The sequence below is a fragment of the Leuciscus leuciscus genome (assembly GCF_965113295.1).
Source record: "Leuciscus leuciscus genome assembly, chromosome: 2".
In the NCBI taxonomy this organism is placed as follows: domain Eukaryota; kingdom Metazoa; phylum Chordata; class Actinopteri; order Cypriniformes; family Leuciscidae; genus Leuciscus; species Leuciscus leuciscus.
Window position 1 is genome coordinate 39,467,336 of NC_138726.1, and position 18,020 is coordinate 39,485,355.

The 18,020-nt window shown below is 36.8% G+C and overlaps 1 protein-coding gene across 4 annotated transcripts in view; it reads left to right on the plus strand.

Annotated features, from left to right (window-relative positions):
• ano5b (anoctamin 5b) overlaps positions 1–17,751 on the plus strand; it is a 42,129-nt gene extending 24,378 nt beyond the window's left edge. For 3 of the 4 annotated variants that reach the window (XM_082162237.1, XM_082162239.1, XM_082162240.1), the window contains 15 exons: positions 1,175–1,258; positions 2,608–2,723; positions 2,905–3,039; positions 3,655–3,760; positions 3,837–3,897; positions 4,445–4,596; positions 10,329–10,403; positions 10,499–10,727; positions 11,782–11,960; positions 12,062–12,159; positions 12,309–12,439; positions 13,272–13,477; positions 13,675–13,877; positions 13,978–14,083; positions 15,415–17,751. In XM_082162237.1, coding sequence (XP_082018363.1) covers positions 1,175–1,258; positions 2,608–2,723; positions 2,905–3,039; positions 3,655–3,760; positions 3,837–3,897; positions 4,445–4,596; positions 10,329–10,403; positions 10,499–10,727; positions 11,782–11,960; positions 12,062–12,159; positions 12,309–12,439; positions 13,272–13,477; positions 13,675–13,877; positions 13,978–14,083; positions 15,415–15,645 — 2,112 coding nt within the window. In that variant the 3' untranslated portion in view covers positions 15,646–17,751. The remainder of the gene's footprint in view (positions 1–1,174; positions 1,259–2,607; positions 2,724–2,904; positions 3,040–3,654; positions 3,761–3,836; positions 3,898–4,444; positions 4,597–10,328; positions 10,404–10,498; positions 10,728–11,781; positions 11,961–12,061; positions 12,160–12,308; positions 12,440–13,271; positions 13,478–13,674; positions 13,878–13,977; positions 14,084–15,414) is intronic. The other variant, XM_082162238.1, reaches the window with a different exon arrangement.
• The last annotated feature ends 269 nt before the right edge of the window (positions 17,752–18,020 follow it).

The window sequence follows — 18,020 nt, forward strand, 5'->3', positions numbered from 1 at the left end:
AAAGTATCCATTCGAGCTTTTAGACATTGTTTTGTTTTTTGTTATAAGTCATAAATGACAAGGAGGCAGCCTCTCGCAATGCAAAGTCAATGGAGATTGTTGGATTGTTTTCCCCCCCGGTGTGGGCGTGGCCTAAATGCGCTCTGTCTCAGACCGCCTCTGCAGAAGAATAATGACTACATCATTGCCTCTCTAGCCCCGCCCACTGATTCACGCATGTCATGTTGTCATGTCAAGTAAATACGAAACAGACGCAAAAACAGGATTACGGCTCCAGCGACAAAACGATGCCTTTTTGACATTTTGAAGTGTCAAGTTTTGGAAACTTGAATGAACTTTAATTTGAACGAAGTTCCCATCGGATCGCGTCAGTAAGACACGGTTTGTTTGTTCACTTAATTTTTACTGCGGATTCATTTTTAAACAAGGCACAGTTCAACACAGGCTTTTCAGTAGGGCTGGAACGACGCGTCGACGTAATCGATTACTTTAATTAGTCGATTTGCGTGGAATGCGTCGCTTCGTCCGCTCCCGGGCATTCTGAAAATTAGCCATTATTACAGAAAAATCAAGCCTACTCTAAAGTGTGGAAAATCTGGAAATGTTTTAAACGGGCGAAGCTGCGAGACGTGCGGCTCAAAAGTACTCTCTGCAACCGGTTACAGAGCATTGAACTCTGTTGTTGGTTATTTAAAATTTAAAATATCTAATGGATGAACTTGCGCCTCGATTGGACTCATTTATTTAATTACATGCTGTCGATCATGGTAAAACTTCACGGTTTTATGGACACCGCCATGTTTGACAATGTCGCTACGGTTAGTTAGAATGCGGTTGTGAACAATGAACAATAAATGAACAAAACATTTCAGGATTCACATTTGTAAGCCATTGCTGCTGTAAATCCCAAAAAGTGACTGTGAACTCAGCCATAGTAAAGCACCTTTCCTAATTAGGCCTACACTAATACAATAAAATATTAGTTGCGGTTATTATTTATTTGTAAATTATTGGTTATTATTTATCAGTAAATGAATCAATGGATTAATCAACTAGGCTATTCAGAAAAAAGCAAAAGATTCACCAGGAGGAAAATAATAATCGTTAAATTATTCGATTAATCGAGAAAAATAATCGATAGATTAATCGATTGAAAAATAATCGTTTGTTCCAGCCCTACTTTTCAGAGAGACTGAAAATAAAAGATGATGCAGTGATGACTAAATTGGATCCGACAGTAATGTCGCAACACACAAATGTGAGTAACAGTGTTTTTACCAAGTGTCACTATTTCTTTTTCTGATACAGATAGTATGTACCGAGTATTTATACTGTAGCATTGCAGTCAAACTAAATAGTTGCCTCCGAGGATGCAAGGGAGACAGTGCCTCCACAAAAAATAGGATGAGAAAATAATCCATATTACAAAAATAAAACAACACAAATATTACAAAATGTGACATTAAAAAGTGTACAAGTCACTCATTTTTCTAAAGTAACACTGTCCAACAGCGACACCCCCAGGTGCGGGATGCAGCATCTCTCTTGCCTCCCCTGAGCCCATTGAGTTTTAACAGATCCCGTCAAGTGTGCGGTGGGTTTAGTGCGGGGTAATTGAGAATGAATAAGGGAAAGTCATGTGAGAGGAGGCAATGCCCCATCGCGAAATGATTGGGTTATGCGATAAATCCCCCCTCTGTGCGTCAGTCTGAATTATCAAAATGATGGCGTTAATCGGAATTCGGAAGACTAATTAAGTAAAGGGTTAGTAAACAAAAGTAAGTAAACAACACAGCCGCTTAGATATCACTGCTTTGTCACATCAAAATCAATCTTGAAATGGCCTGAAAACATGACGACAGGATTTATAATGAGCAATCAGCTTGTGGAAATTAAAGATACAGCATTGTGTCTGTGACAGACAGTTAATGAGCATGACTGATGATCTGAAAATAAGTTGACTTAAAAAGAACAGCTGAACATTCAATACACAAATAAAATAAATTGTTTAAATACTACCTTTAGTTATTATTTTGGAATAAATGCGACATCATCTGTTTTGTCATCAGTAATTACAACACGTTTCATTTTATTTAAAAAATGTAAACGTTTTTCACTTTATCGAAAAGGATGAACTATGAATGGCCTGTAAGAACGACATTCATTCATAATTCCGTTTACATGAAACACCATAAGTCATACTTTGTCAACAATAACTGTGGTAACTCCAAGTACTTAAACTTTATTTGCCACAACCAAGACTTATAAAGCATGCGTAATATGCATACATTTTTCACATTGAAACAATTCCAGATGTAATGGCGGGACGTTGAAAATTATTTTAATATGCAAAACTGTTACCCAATCATAGCAGAGGGCGTTGACTTCCAAGTCTTGAATTTAGAATTTTGTACTGTTTTTAAGAGAGAGTCAAAAACAAGAGAGTAAATAACGTATTACTTCTAAATCGGGATGTGTTTTTAATGTAAAAATATTGATAATATTATAAGTGGACCTCAGAGAACATTTGTAAAAAATGCAGTTCGTGAACCCTTTAAAAGTTTGTGTATATCTTTGGTTAACATCTATCTGCTGTTTGTTCCTCAGTGTCGGTATTGGAAGAAAGCACAAGACATGCAGTGTGAGAGTGAAAGGTATCACCTGTACAGGCACTGGGCTCGATTCCTCTGCTTCTACAAGGAGCAGCCACTCAATCTGATCAAGTGAGGACACTGCAGACATGACATCTGAAAAAGAGTGCAATAACCAAATCTGGAGCAGACAGTTAAATGCTTTATCATTAGACTGCTGCAAGAGCAAACTTAGTGAGGCAAAACTTCTCACTTTTTTGCAGCAGCAGCATATCAAAGCAGCATTACATTTCCTGTTTGTATGTTGTCATAGGAAATACTATGGTGAGAAGATTGGTATCTACTTTGCCTGGCTGGGCTTTTACACAGAAATGCTGTTTTTTGCTGCAGTCATGGGTGTGATCTGTTTTGTGTATGGTGTGCTCAGTTACGACGACAACATCACAAGGTTAGTGGCACTGGCAGGATATATAGGTCATATGAACACACATCTTTACCTGAGCCTCCTGAGTCCCATACTGTGGGGTTACATGCATTATGTTGCCCTTTTAACTGTTAAAACTAAGCCTTCAGGAGCTTGTTTTGTTTCTTAATTATTGTGTACAGTCAGTGTGTTTTTGCAGTTGCACACTAAATGTTGTTATATTGAATAAGATGCAATATCTGTATTCTTTTGTATAGCCACTGATAGCAGCTATATACTTTCAGTCAAATGTTTCTCATTGTCTAAAGAACGTTTTATCAAATAGCATCAAAACTTGAAAATAAAAAAAGATTTGAGTCGGTGTGTTAAGACTTGCCATACAATCTGTAATGTAATGAGGGACTCTAGAGCCTTGATACATTTGTTTTTCTTGTTTTCAGAACTATAGATGTTTATGGAACATGCTCATTGAATGTGAAATTTGTTGTTAAGCCTGGTTTATTTGTGTCCAAGTTTTCCATGTTGTGGTAATTGCATTACGTCAAGAATAGGGGTAGTAGAAAATGCTGTCACAGAGATTTTGGACATGTTCACTTCTTGTCACACCATCTCTCTCTCTCTCCCCCTCCGTCTTTTCAGCAAGGAGATCTGTGACCCAGAAATTGGAGGGATGATTGTCATGTGCCCGCTCTGTGATAAAAAGTGTAGCTACTGGAAACTCAACTCAACATGCCTGTCCTCCTGGGTGAGTAAGGAAGTTTTAGATGCACTGTCCCTTCATCATAGACAGATTTTCCTCATATGTGATCCTTTTTTCTCAGCAATCCCATCTATTTGATAACGAGGGGACTGTGTTCTTCGCCATGTTCATGGGCATTTGGGGTGAGTGCACTTCTATTGTTCAAAATAGTTTTTTAATAGCGCCATCTAGAGGTCAGCAGGATATCTCTAGGTAGACTCAATATCTAATGAGAGATTAGTAGTAACTGTGCATGAAGCATTTCAAAGTGTTCAAATTGTCACAGAATTTGTTTACTAAATAAATCTAAAATGAAGGAGCATAATTTGTGTATGCTTTTTGATAATGTGTCTGTAATCACTTTAGGGTAGTGGTGCATGCTGATTATCCATTACTGAATTAATTTCACACAGGGCTCAAAATGAGCTCTGCTTATGCATTGATTTGATTAATCAGCACTGTGTAATTATTATTGTACCCAGTGCACTGTGTATTCATACATTTTAAAAATGTTTATTTAGTTTCTAAACTTTTGTAAGATTCATAAGGAGGGAAAACACTGTGTGACACTATGTGTGAAGCTGGTTAGATTTAAATAGAATTGATAGTAAGTGTGAGCATATTCTCCTAAAATGTATTTTCTCTTTCTTCTGCTCTGTTTGTCTCTTTCTTTCTCTGGGTGATTTGCAGTGACCCTGTTCCTAGAGTTCTGGAAACGGCGGCAGGCCCGTCTGGAATATGAGTGGGACCTTGTGGACTTTGAAGAGGAACAGCAGCAGCTACAGATCAGGCCAGAGTATGAGTTGAAGTGCACAGGCCGCAGACTCAACCGCTTCACTCAGGTACCTACAAACACTACAGCGTGATTTAAAGGGTTAGTTCACCCAAAAATGAAAATTCTGTCAGTAATTACTCACCCTCATGTTGTTCCAACCCCATAAGACTTTGGTTCATCTTCAGAACACAAAATAAGATATTTTTGATGAAATCTGAGAGCTGTCTCACTCCTTCATAGGCTTCTAGGCAATTTCATTCTGCCAGTCCAGAAAAGTTAGTAAAAACATTGTTAAAATAGTCCAAGTGACTACAGTGGCTCAACCTTAAGTTTATCAAGCTACGAGAATACTCAAAAAACACCCCAAAATAATGACTTTATTCAACTATTAATTTTGTTGAATGAGAATATAACAGGAGACAAAACAAAATCAAAAGCAGGGTGAAGAATGAAAACTGAACACTTCAAAGAGCTTCTGTTAACAGGAAATTTCAAGCATGTTGCTTTTTCAGATTTCAAATGCATGCTGATAACACTATCTTAATAGCCTTTGTCACGTGTTGATTTGTGACGGAGAATCTGCCTGATATGTTTTAAATGATTTGCATGATTCGAGTCAATATTTGCATTTGTCTTCTGCCCAAACTGGTTTTTGCCACATCATTTGACACATTATCATAAACAATGCAAAGGCATATGGAAGTTAAATAATGCCAAATGTTTTTGAAACAAAAAAGCCTGTTGAATTGCACTACTTGAAAAAAATAGGCATTTGCATTAACCATGCTTGCATTTTAATGCATTGTATTTTTAGGGCTTGCATTTTTATGGGCTTAAATTCAACATGGTTGAATATTTAAGTTGTGAATATTTAAATGAAAAACATTTCAAACACATTTTCATTATTAAAAATTCAATAATCCATATTCACCTTTCATATTTCACTTCCAAAATATTCAAACTGTTTAAAAATACAACCTATAATATTCAACAGGCAATTTTCAGTCCATTTTATTTCCCTTTGCAAATTCGCTTCCACAAATTCAGTGGTTCAAATTCGACAGTAAATTCAACATTGACATCCAGGAACTGCAGGAAAAGCAGTAGATTGCTGAGCATACTCTTCATCTGCTGTTAGTCGACCTCACCAGCAGGGGGTGCAAAAGCGCGTGTTGTTGACGAAGACCAGCAACAGTTAGAGCAAGCCATTCATTCATAAAATGAAAATGATTATCTGTGTCAGTATATATGCGGAAAAGATCAGAATCAGAATCAGAAAGAGCTTTATTGCCAAGTATGCTTGCGCATACGAGGAATTTGTCTTGGTGACAGTAGCTTCCAGTACACATACAATACAAGTGACAAGACAAGTGACAAGTAACAGGTATAAATAAAAAATAAAATAAAAAAATAGAAAAAATAAAATAAAAAGATTATAAATTATAAATATATATAAAGTTATAAGGTGCTATAATGAAATGTCTGAGGGAAGTATTGCACATGTTTGTTCCACAGTAGGGGAACATTTAAGTGTTCATGAGGTAGATGGCCTGGGGAAAGAAACTTTTCCTGTGTCTGGTTGTTTTTGTGCTCGGTGCTCTGTAGCGTCGACCAGACGGTAACAGTTCAAACAGAAAGTGTGCTGGGTGTGACGGGTCCAGAGTGATTTTGCGAGCCCTTTTACTCACTCTGGATGAGTGCAGTACTTTGAGTGTGGGAAGGGTAGTGCCAGTGATTCGCTCAGCAGTCCGAACTATCCGCTGTAGTCTACGGAGGTCGGTTTTGGTAGCAGAGCCGAACCAGACGGTGATGGAAGTGCAGAAAAAGATGATAAAGACACAAAAGCTGTGTTTATGTTTCATTCAGTAACTTCATTGTTACTTTCCCTGTGTAGCCTACATGTTATCAGCTTTCTCTACCATGAACGGGATTATAATCGGTTTCCCTCAATACTTCATACTCAAGGATTCCCCTTCTGTCGGGACAACACGCTTAGCGTAGCTTAATGGACTAATACAGTGATATAAAAGACCAAACTCGCACTTTATTGGAGCTGTAGGCTACAGGCAAGCAGATGGACTCAGAATATGAACTTAATGCGCAAAGTTTCATGCTGAGCGTTTCGTGATATACTGGCATAAAATCAACACTTGATCAATTAATACTAACACTTTCTCTTCTCTTCTATTCTCTCTCTCTCTTTCTATCTCTCTCCCTCTCTCTCTCTCTATATATATATATATATATATATACTGTATGTATATATATATATATATATGTATATATACAGTACACGTATGCCTACGTGTACTGCATTAGCTTAAACTGGGAAGAGTCATAGCACTTGCATATTGTTGTCCTCCTATTGTTAGTTTAACTGTAAATCGCTTTGGATAAAAGCATCTGCTAAATAACTAAATGTAGCCTAAATATAAAGTTGGCTTGACATTGGACATTCGCACATTTAGGGACCGTCTCTAAAGTTGCATACAGCATTGCAGGGACGTGGGAACTATATTGTGAGAGGGGGGGCGGGATTCTTGAGGGGGGGGGGTGTTAGTGTAGGCCTAGTAGCCTGTGTTATGTATCCTGATTGACTTTATGATTAGTTAAACCTGTTTTGCACATGCATCCCCACAGAGTTAACCATTTCAGACAGTAGGCTACCGGACAGCCTCTGTCTCGTTCACTTCAAGTCTGTGGGCGTTACGCACAGCTCAGTGTGGCCGCTCCAATTTACCTTCAATGAAATCTATGTCAAAACGCGTCAAAAGAGGCAAAGCATTTACGCAGAGCAGGGTCATAAACGCGCAATAAACGTGGCCATGTGTGTCTGGAGTTCAGCGAGCTCCACGGACCACTCCTTCAGTCTATCCACGGAGCGCTCTAAAGTCAACAGCGCTGAATGAATGATGATCTGCTTTTATGTCATTTTTCCTTTTTTATTCAGAATATTCACAAATGTGTTAGCTATGGCATGAAATATCTGATATTCCGATTGTCAAATATATGCAAGTGGAAGTGTATTGTTGTTTAAACACCTTTATAACGATCGCGTTAGTTGAGCTGTATGCGCGATGGGCGCCGCCGTGTTAATTTGTGCCGCAGACGCAGTTCAGAGAATCGGATCTGTTGGATTTACAACACGTGTAAATTTCACATTCATCCACTTCTCCCGAAATACATAAAAGTAAGTGGCTGGTGAACTGGGAGAAGAATAGAGTAAACATTAAAGTTACTTACACAATGTGTATCTGATATGAATAAAACGTGTCGAATTATAATGGAAAGGATTATTATTACCTCCGAAAACAATACATTTAGAATTTGTAAAATACACACTGATGTCTATAGACATCAGTGTGTATTTTACAAATTCTAAATGTATTGTTTTTTTAGTAGCCTACTTAGGCTATGTGAATTTATATGTCTGAAACCTAAAATAAACAGTATGTGGTAGAAAACACTGAAAAGTTGTGATATATGACAGCTCTGACTGAGTGCGCCTGTCTCTGGCTAAATTCAACATTTGAATTTAGCAGTTGATCATGTGATGCACTGACCGTTCTGATCACACCGGTGTGAAACGCTCCAGGGACCAGCCTAGACTGATCACAACGGTGTGACCGTACGTGCGAAAGGCTTAAAAACAAGAAATTTTATGACACAAAATGTTGAAATGTAGGCTTAAATCAAACACATTTAATTCAGATTCTGTATATATAAAATGGAAACCAAAAACAACGAAAAAAACAGCTGGCTGACCCCTAGAGGGGTGGGGAAAAGGGGTGGTGGTGGGGGGGGGGGCCGACCCCCCCGCCCCCCCTGTTCCAACGTCTATGCAGCATTGGCATACACGTTTCTAACTTCAATAGCAAACTTCAATTTATTTGAATAAATATCAAAAATCCAAAGGGTGCGCATTATGCCTGACACTACATGAACACTTTACAGTTGGTTTTATGAGTCGTTCTATTCAAATGCTATTGAAGTTAGAAACGTGTATACCAAAGTCGTATACACTTTAGAGACGGTCCCTAAATGTGCGAATGTCTAATGTCAAGCCAACTTTATGCCAGTCTATCACTGGGAAACGCTCAGCATTAAGCTTTGCGCATTATTCTGAGTCCATCTGCTTGCCTGTGAGTTTGGTCTTTTATATCACTGTAATTAGTCCATTAAGCTACGTTAAGCGTTTTATATGTCCAGCAGGGGAATCCTGAAGTATTGAGGGAAACCCTAATAGCCTGCATGCAACCAAGAGAAATATATGTCAACCTCAAAAATATAACATTGGATCTGTACATCCGCATCGGGGAGTAGCATTATAATCTCGTTCACGGTAGAGAAAGATGCATGTAGGCTACACAGGAAAAGTAACCGTGAAGACGCTGAATTTAACATAAAACAGCCGTCATAATAATCACAAATACACTTACATTGCTGTAAATGAGTTTTATGAATGAATGGCTTGCTCTAACTGTTGCTGGTCTTCGTCAACAACACGCGCTTTTGCACCCCCTGCTGGTGAGGTCGACTAACAGCAGATGAAGAGTATGCTCGGCAATCTACTGCTTTTCCAGCAGTTCCTGGATGTCAATGTAGTATTTTCTGTCGAATTTGAACCACTGAATTTGTGGAAGCGAATTTGCAAAGCGAAATAAAATGGACTGGAAATTGCCTGTTGAATATTTTAGGTTGTATTTTTAAACAGTTTGAATATTTTGGAAGTGAAATATGAAAGGTGAATATGGATTATTGAATTTTTAATAATGAAAATGTGTTTGAAATGTTTTGAATTGAAATATTCACAGCTTAAATATTCAACCATGCTGAATTTCAGGCCATAAAAATGGAACCCTAAAAATGCAATGCATTAAAATGCAAGCATGATTAATGCAATGCATATTTTTACAAGTAGTGCAATTCAACAGGGTTTTTTGTTTCAAGAACATTTTACATTATTTTACTTCCATAAAGGCAAGTCTTCTGCCGTGAAATCAGTTATTGTTCCATGTCACAAATACTCCATTTAAATTGTAATTTATGTCAGAGATTTTGTTTCTCAAGCATTCAAAACTCTACAGGTTGTCTTGGTGATGATTTGCCACTTATACTACCATTCAAAAGTTTGGGTTCAGTAAGATTTTTTTTATGAAAGAAATTGTTTTATTCAGCAATGATGCATTAAAGTCATCAACCGTGAAAGTAAAGACTTTTACATTGCATTACATTACATTGAATTTTTTTTTGAAAAAAACAACAAATAAATGCTGTTATTTTGAACTTCCTATTAATCAAAGAATCCTGGAGAAATTAACAGAAAAAACTGAAAATAATTCACGGACACCAAACTTTTGAATGTTAGTGTAACTGTACTAAAAAACATCGAATATACTTTGCTTTGGGCTCTTCAAATCCAGTCCAGTTGTTTTGCTGAATTTAGCAAAACTCCCCAAATAAGCCAACCACTGTGTTCAGAATAACTTTTAAATCACAGACTAGTGTGTTTAATTAGGGTTGGAACTGAAGTCTGCAGTAGAAGAGTCCTGTTACACCAGCCTAGAAACATTTAGTAAGAACGTATATGGGGTCATTTTGGATTCCATGTTAACTTTGAGAATTCTAAAGTTCGATTTAAAATTCATTTATTCATAATCTCATATATTTTTTTAAATGTTGTTTAACATAGTCATTTTTATTTACACAAAATACATTTACATATTGTACCATGCCTGCAGTTGCACTTAAACACTTGTAGTACTAATTTGCTTGCTGACACTCTCTTTATTCTAACAGGAAATGGAGCCTTATCTTTCTTTCCCCAGCAAGTGTGCTCGATTCTGCCTGTCTGGAGCAACTGTTCTCTTCTGGGTGAGTTTTCTACCAATTTCCTACACTGTTCTAGCTAGCTAATTTAAAGAAAGTTCAATCTGTTTAAAAGTCCCTTCTTCTCTTTGTTTTGTCAGACGTTTCTGATAGTGGCCTGTATAATGGGGGTAATCGCTTACAGATTAGCGGTTTATGCAGCATTCGCCAGCGTCATGAAGGACAGCCCCACCAGTAAGATCCAGCTTGTGGGTTCTCTCATCACTCCTCAACTTGCCACCTCTGTCACTGCTTCATGCATCAACTTTGTCATTATCCTCATCCTCAACTTCCTCTATGAGCAAGTGGCCATCTGGATCACTGATATGGGTGAGCAAAAACCGCATCCTCATTTCACACAAGAAAAGCAGTTTCGAGATATATTTATTGAGTGTGTTTGACACGTTCAATGCTTCTCAAGCTCCGGAAAATCACAAGTTTACAGTTCGTATAATTAATGAATTACATTAATTAATTCATAACAGTTTGTAATGAATTAATGTGCCCACTTTGTTTATTTGGTGAGTAGCTGTGTACTAAGCTGGATAATGTACAGATGTATGATAATGTATGATAACCACTGTAGCCGTGTTTCCATTACCCTTCAAATTGCGCAAATTGAAATTGCGAATTGAAAGTGCGCCCAATGGAAACACGTCAATTTCGCAAAAACTCCCATCTATCACAAAAATGTTTTTACGCTCGCATGAGGTGGTTTTTCAAGCAGTTTGAAAAAGGAATATTTAGCAAAACTGCAATGGAAACAGTTTTTTCCGCATTTACAGGTCACCTGACGTAGATGACACGGTATTTTGGACAGAAGACGAAAAAGGGTTCTTTATTAAACTCATACAATACAAAAGAATTACGAGAATACTTGATTCTAAACAACAAAGAAATGCCACAATTTATCAAGGCCTTGAAGCAGATATGAGGGAGAAACACCCAGAAACTTCTTAGTTCACAGTATAAGGGGCTTTCCTTGCCAATAATGCTTGGATAACATGCCTACGTCTCCTTCGATTAAAAATATTGGCTAGTGCGGTGGCTTTGATATATGTAAACCTGCCAACATCCGTTGCCATGATTTTTGGAATGACTGCACGAGAGGAAAAAGTTCAATTTTATTTGCATAACATTGGTTAATGGAAACGCCGTCATTTCGCAATATTTTTTTATCGACATTTAGAAAATATCGCAAAAGTTTTGTGCAAATCTGTAATGGAAACGCGGCTTGTGATTATTACAAAATAACAATACTGTGTGTGTTTATTTTCTGATAATGTCCATTTGACTGTACATTATCCTTCACATATTTGCTCATCTGTACAGCTGAGCTGTATGAAAAAATATTTGATGAACTTCCTCTATTTTTAACTCTCAGAGATCCCCAAGACCCATCTGGAGTATGAGAACAAGCTGACCATGAAGATGTTTATGTTCCAGTTTGTGAACTACTACTCCTCCTGTTTCTATGTGGCCTTCTTTAAAGGGAAGTTTGTGGGTCATCCGGGAAACTACAGTTATATGTTTGGAAAGTGGACCAGTCTGAGAAATGAAGAGGTGAGACAATCTGAAATATTAGTTCTCCAGAGGACCTAATGTTCTTAAGGTGAATCTCAAAATAAGTAGGTCTAAAATGAAACATGCATTTTAATGTTTAGTGTGCCCCCGGGGGCTGTCTGATTGAGCTGACCACACAGCTGCTCATCGTCATGGCTGGAAAACAGATGGTTGGGAACGTCCAGGAGGCTCTGCTTCCGTAAGCGTTATGAACTTTTACCTCTAACACTGACTTGGTTTTTGTTTTATACTTGCATATGTATTTTTAGAAGGTCACAATGTAGTTGTCCTCTAGGCAATTTTCAAATCCAAGAAAACACATAATGGTCCCTTGTGTCTGCGTCTCAGACTTCTCAGAAACTGGTGGGGCAGCAGGAAAGGGCGGAGTCATCCAGAAAGTACATACAGTAGATGGGAGCAGGACCACGATCTGCAGAACTTCAGCCAGTTTGGACTCTTCTATGAGTATCTGGAGATGGGTATGATTTTACACATGTGTACATGTTGGAATTATTTGGTGTTGATATACCAAAACACTAGTGAATTAGAATTAGTGTACTAGAATTACTATTATTATAATTTATTTGTATTGTTTATGTAGTTGTGCTAAATAATACACTTTTTAAAAAAATATTCATTTTACTCAGCAGGGATGCATTACATTGATCAAAAGTGACTGTAAAGACTTACATTGTTACAAATCTTTCTATTTCAAATAAATGCGGTTACTTTGAACTTTCTCTTAATATTTCAAAAATATTAAGTAGCACAACTGTTTCACCATTGATAATAATAATAAATGTTTCTTGAGCAGAAAATCAGCATATTAGAATGATTTCTGAAGGATCATGTGACACTGAAGACTGGAGTAATGATGCTGAAAATCCAGCTTTGCTATCAAAGAAATAAAATACATTTTAAAATGGAAAACGGTTGTAACAATATTTCACATTATTGCTGTTTTACTGTATTTCTAATCAAATAAATGCAGCCTTGGTGAGCATAAGATACTTCTTTCGAAAGCATTAAAAAATCTTACTGACCCCAAACTTTTAAACAGTAGTATATATTAAATATAGACTATATATAATACATTTTGTTAATATAAATGAAAAATATATATATATATTTCTTTTTTTTTTTTTTTCTTGTAATACATACATGAATACATAAAAATATATTTGTTATCTTTAAGTTCCTATAAAAGAAGTCTCAAGTAAGGATCTGGATCTTCAAATCTGCCAGGGGTTTCTGTGAGCATTTTCATTCCTTCATCAATTAAACCAGTTGTTTCCTGTGTGTTTTAAACAGTGATCCAGTTTGGCTTCATAACGCTTTTCGTAGCCTCTTTTCCACTGGCCCCTCTTCTTGCCCTCTTCAACAACATCCTGGAGGTGCGAGTCGATGCTTGGAAGTTTACCACACAGTTCAGAAGGCCAGTGGCAGCAAAGGCACGCAACATAGGAGCGTGGGAAGAGATCCTTAATGTGGTGGCCATCTTGTCCGTAGTCACAAATGTAAATGCAGACTGTTTTGTTCTGCTTTCTATTTAATTGACTTCTCCCATAATTTTACTGTCTTGTGTAAAATTGGATGTGGCTTGCTTAACTTGCTCATTCTAAATATAGTTTACTGATTTTAGTGAAATCAAGCATTATTTCCACCAAACTTAAAATCTGTTGTGGTTTCTTTTCTCCTCTCATTTGCACTTGAGGCCTTCATCATGGCATTCACCTCAGATATGATTCCTCGTCTGGTCTACCTGTACGCATACCACGGAGGCAGGGAGGCCACTATGAGTGGTTACATCACCAACAGCCTCTCCTTATACAACATCTCTCAGATCCCTGAAGATAACCTACCCGAACCTGGAGAAAACCCATCCTGGTTTAACAGCTCTACCATCATAACATGCAGGTTTGCGATTGCCTAGTGGGAACTATAGATCTACTTCTATAGATTAGATCTACACTTCTATATACTAAATTAACAGCATGATGAATTTATTTTTTCCCAGCTATCGGGACTACAGATACCCACCCGGCCATGAAAAGCAATACACACACACAATGCAGTTCTGGCACATCTTGGCTGCTAAGCTAGCCTTCATCATCATCATGGAAGTAAGCAACTGCATGATCCAAAGGACTCTTCATTTAATTTTAGGAAACCTAGAGTTAATATGGTGGAATATGCAGGAGAATTAAAAAAAATTTTTTTTTTTTTTGGGGGGGATATAAAGTCTGTGATCAGGAAAGTGAAGTAGAGAATTGAAAAGCAAGTAAGAGAAAGTAAGAAATCGTTAAGTTCAGTAAAGCTACTACTATTCTCTTAGTGTGTAAGCACACTACTATTCAAAAGTTTCAGTAAGTAAGAGAGTATGATTTTTATTATTTAAATTAATTCACCAAGAACATGTTAAATTGATCAAAACTAACAGGAAAAACTTTTACATTGTTACAAATATGTTCTATTTCAAGTAAATGCTGTTCTTTTGCACTTTATATTAATCAAATAATCCTGAAAAAAAAAAAATGCATCATGGTTTCCAGAAGAAAAACAAAACAGTAGGAAGCAGCACAACCGTTATTAACATTAATAATTCAAAAATAATAAATGTTTCCTAAACACTAAATCAGCAAATTAGACTGATTTCTGGATCAAGTGACACTGAAGACCATCTGTGTTTTTGAGTTTTTTTTTGAGCTGGCTTTTACGCCAGCATATTGGTTTTGAGACCAGAGTTTTTGTTAGCTTTAGTTTTTATTTATTACCAGTTCATAATTTTGAAATAAACTGAAATTTCTAATTTTTGTTGAGTTTGAGTTTTTCAACTAATATTTGTATTTTATTTGAGCTTTATTTCATTTAACAGAAATGTTTTTAATATTTTAATTTTAGATAATAATAATCCTGGTATATAATAAATAATAGGTCTGTCTGTTAGTTTAAAAACTTGATTGCTTGAAACTTAAAGAAGAAAAAAATAGTGCAGAAATAGAAAATGCAGGATTGGAACTGTAAGTGATGATTTCTGACCATAAGAATTAGCACAGCAGTACTCTGATCTTGCTTTAACATGAACATTGTTTTTAGCATCTGAATTTTTATAAAGAGAATGAAGTGAGCTCAATACAGTGATGGAAAGACATGTACTGTATGAACATTAATATTTGCTAAGCATTTAGTTACCATTTGACACACAAGCATACCCTGGTTTCACAGACAAGGCTTAAGACTAAAAATGTTAGTGCCATCTCAAGATGCAACACCAGTAATGTTTTTTTTTTTTCTAAGGCACGTTTATAAAAGCCACTTTAATGTCCTGATGGAACTAAGGCCTAATCCTGGCTTGATCTAAACCCTGTCTGTGAAACCAGGCTTTAGCTGTCTAAACCTGGTTGTACAGTGTGTGCACATGATAACTGTTCCTCTGTTTCCCCTCGTTTCTCAGCACGTTGTATTTGTGGTGAAATTCTTCGTGGCGTGGCTGATTCCAGATGTGCCGTCAGACGTGAAAGCGCGTATAAAGCGTGAACGCTTTCTGGTTCAGGAATACCTGCACAACTACGAAGTGGAGAAACTCAAGATGCAGCTGAGCCAGAGTTTCTGCCTGTCCACAGAAACGGCCTCACTGCTGCCCTCTAGTCCTAGTAAACAACAGGTGCTTTCTGAATGTATTTGAACATCCATGAGCCCTCAGGTCTAATCAAAATGTACTGTACACTGCAAACCATGGAGGAATCGAATCTTCGGGATGCCCTTCAAATATTTATTGCAAAAAATCTGCCTGCCCTCATCCAGACAACTGCCAGAACTTTTACAAAGAACGACACCCCTAACAATGATACAAACCTGCAGCTTTTTATTCTGCTTGCAGTTTATGGGAGAACGATACAGTGTCCTCTGTGTTTTTTTGTTTTTACATGTCCGGAGAGAAAGGCTTGGAGACACATCACAGTGATTTAAACCGCAAACCCTCTGGAACGCAGCCTGGTGCTCCTCATGTTGCCTCGAGAGCAAGTTGCTGTCAAGACAACTTAGGAGTAATCAGATATGACCATTAAAAGACTTATGAAAATGTTTTTCGAAGGCAATAAAGCTTTTACTTCTGTCCAGCTTGTTGCCATAACCTTTTTCTTTTGAAGATGTGATCTGCATGTTTTTCCCTGTATGTCTGACTGTGAAAGAGGTACTTGTAGTCTTTTTTGTTTGTTTTTTGCTTCGCTTTTTTCTGATCTGTCAGGTTTTTTTTAATTGTTTTTTTTACGATTTTTCAGTTAATATTTTTTTTTGTCCAGTGGTTATTTTCCCATTTTGAAACACAGAATAGCATCATAATTTCTGTAGTGCTTACATTATCATGTTTCTCAGAGTATTTATATTTTTTTGTTGATATTCTTTTAATTAATACCTTGTAGAAAATTTGCTACCCACACATTCTGTTCAGTGTAATATTAAAATGTAATGATATTTTTGTTATTATTATTATTAGCTTTCTTCAAGGATGTATTTATTGCTTCAGAATAATCATATAACTGCTTTATTATCTGGTTGGAAGGAAGGATTGTGGAATGATTGTGTTTTAAGCTCTATAATGACTTGCTATGTATTTTCTGATGCTTCAGAAATCAGAAACTCAAGCCATTATGCATAACCTCATTCTGTCAATGTTTGCACATATCGTACATCTGAGGCTAATGAACATTAGCTCTTGTCTTTAATTATGACTAGGAGAACACTAGTCTTTTTTTCCCCATTATATTTCATTGTAACTGAGTTCTGCACATTTGCACTTAACAGGATCAGTTGAGATTTTGCCATCAGTTCTCCGTGCATCAGTGACTTTGATGTTCACCCTGATAACTGCATTTGATATTACAGCAGTGATGGGGCAAATTATTTCAGGGAAACAGGCTTTCAGAGATTCCCCCTGTAAGACCAAGTTAAACATCTCTGTTGGTCTATACATGCAAAAGGACAAAAATGTAATTGAGTGAATTGAAGAAATGTATTCCTGACCTGGTGCAAAGAGATTTGGTTCAAAAATGTTGAGCTGCGCCATCCACATTTCAGATGTTTGGTTACTACATTCTGTAGTACTGTTGATGAACACTATATTCACTCAGCGCCAACCATCCTCTACAGAGACTTGACCGGTTTGAAAACAAACAAGCATGTTAATATTATGTCCCAGGTGTTTTAAAGTGTCTTATCAATGTAACTACACATGACTTCCATGTACACAACATTTTGTGAGCCATACATGTTCATTTCACACAAATGTGTTATACATTTTCTCTCAATTTTTTTTCTTCAACCTGTCGAGTGATTTATGCTGTCTTTCATATATCTTTTATGGATAATACAATTACTGTTTACAGAAGTATTCTGGTTATTGTGTGTTGCTATACTTGTAAACAAAATTTTATTCTAAACCAAACATAATCTCTGTGCCCAATGTGATGATATTTAATGTTACAGGGACATTTTAAAAATAATATCTAAAGAAAATAACAAAAAATTGCTCTTAGTTTAGGATTTTTTTGTGTGTGTGTTCAGATGAGACCATGTCACCCATGCCTTTGCCTTAATTATTTTCTTTGACAATGATACTTATGTATGAGTATTTTTTATTTGGCCTACAAATGTTTACAGAATGAGTTGCATGAAAGCCGTGTGAAAAAAAGAAGTGTGAATAGTAATGAATCAAGGTTTTAAAATAAATTATTGTTTGCATTCCAATGACGAGAATGTGCCAAAAATAAAATAAATGAAGTATATCACTGTATCACACGTGTTAGCACTTGTTGGGCGTCCTCTGCACTGTCTGCATTACGGTAAATGAACACAAGATGGCGCCTGCGCTTCACTAAGCGCGCTATCGTCAACCTGTTGTGTCTCTTTCAAGGACGCGCACAGCGTCGCAACAGCGCAGTTACTTTCCCGTGAAGAGCTCTGTGATTTATCAAGATATCAAAATAATAAATTACTAGTAATTTATGAAAATGCCCCGCCAGAATATTCCGCATTATTCCCAACCATTAGAAACAGACTTAA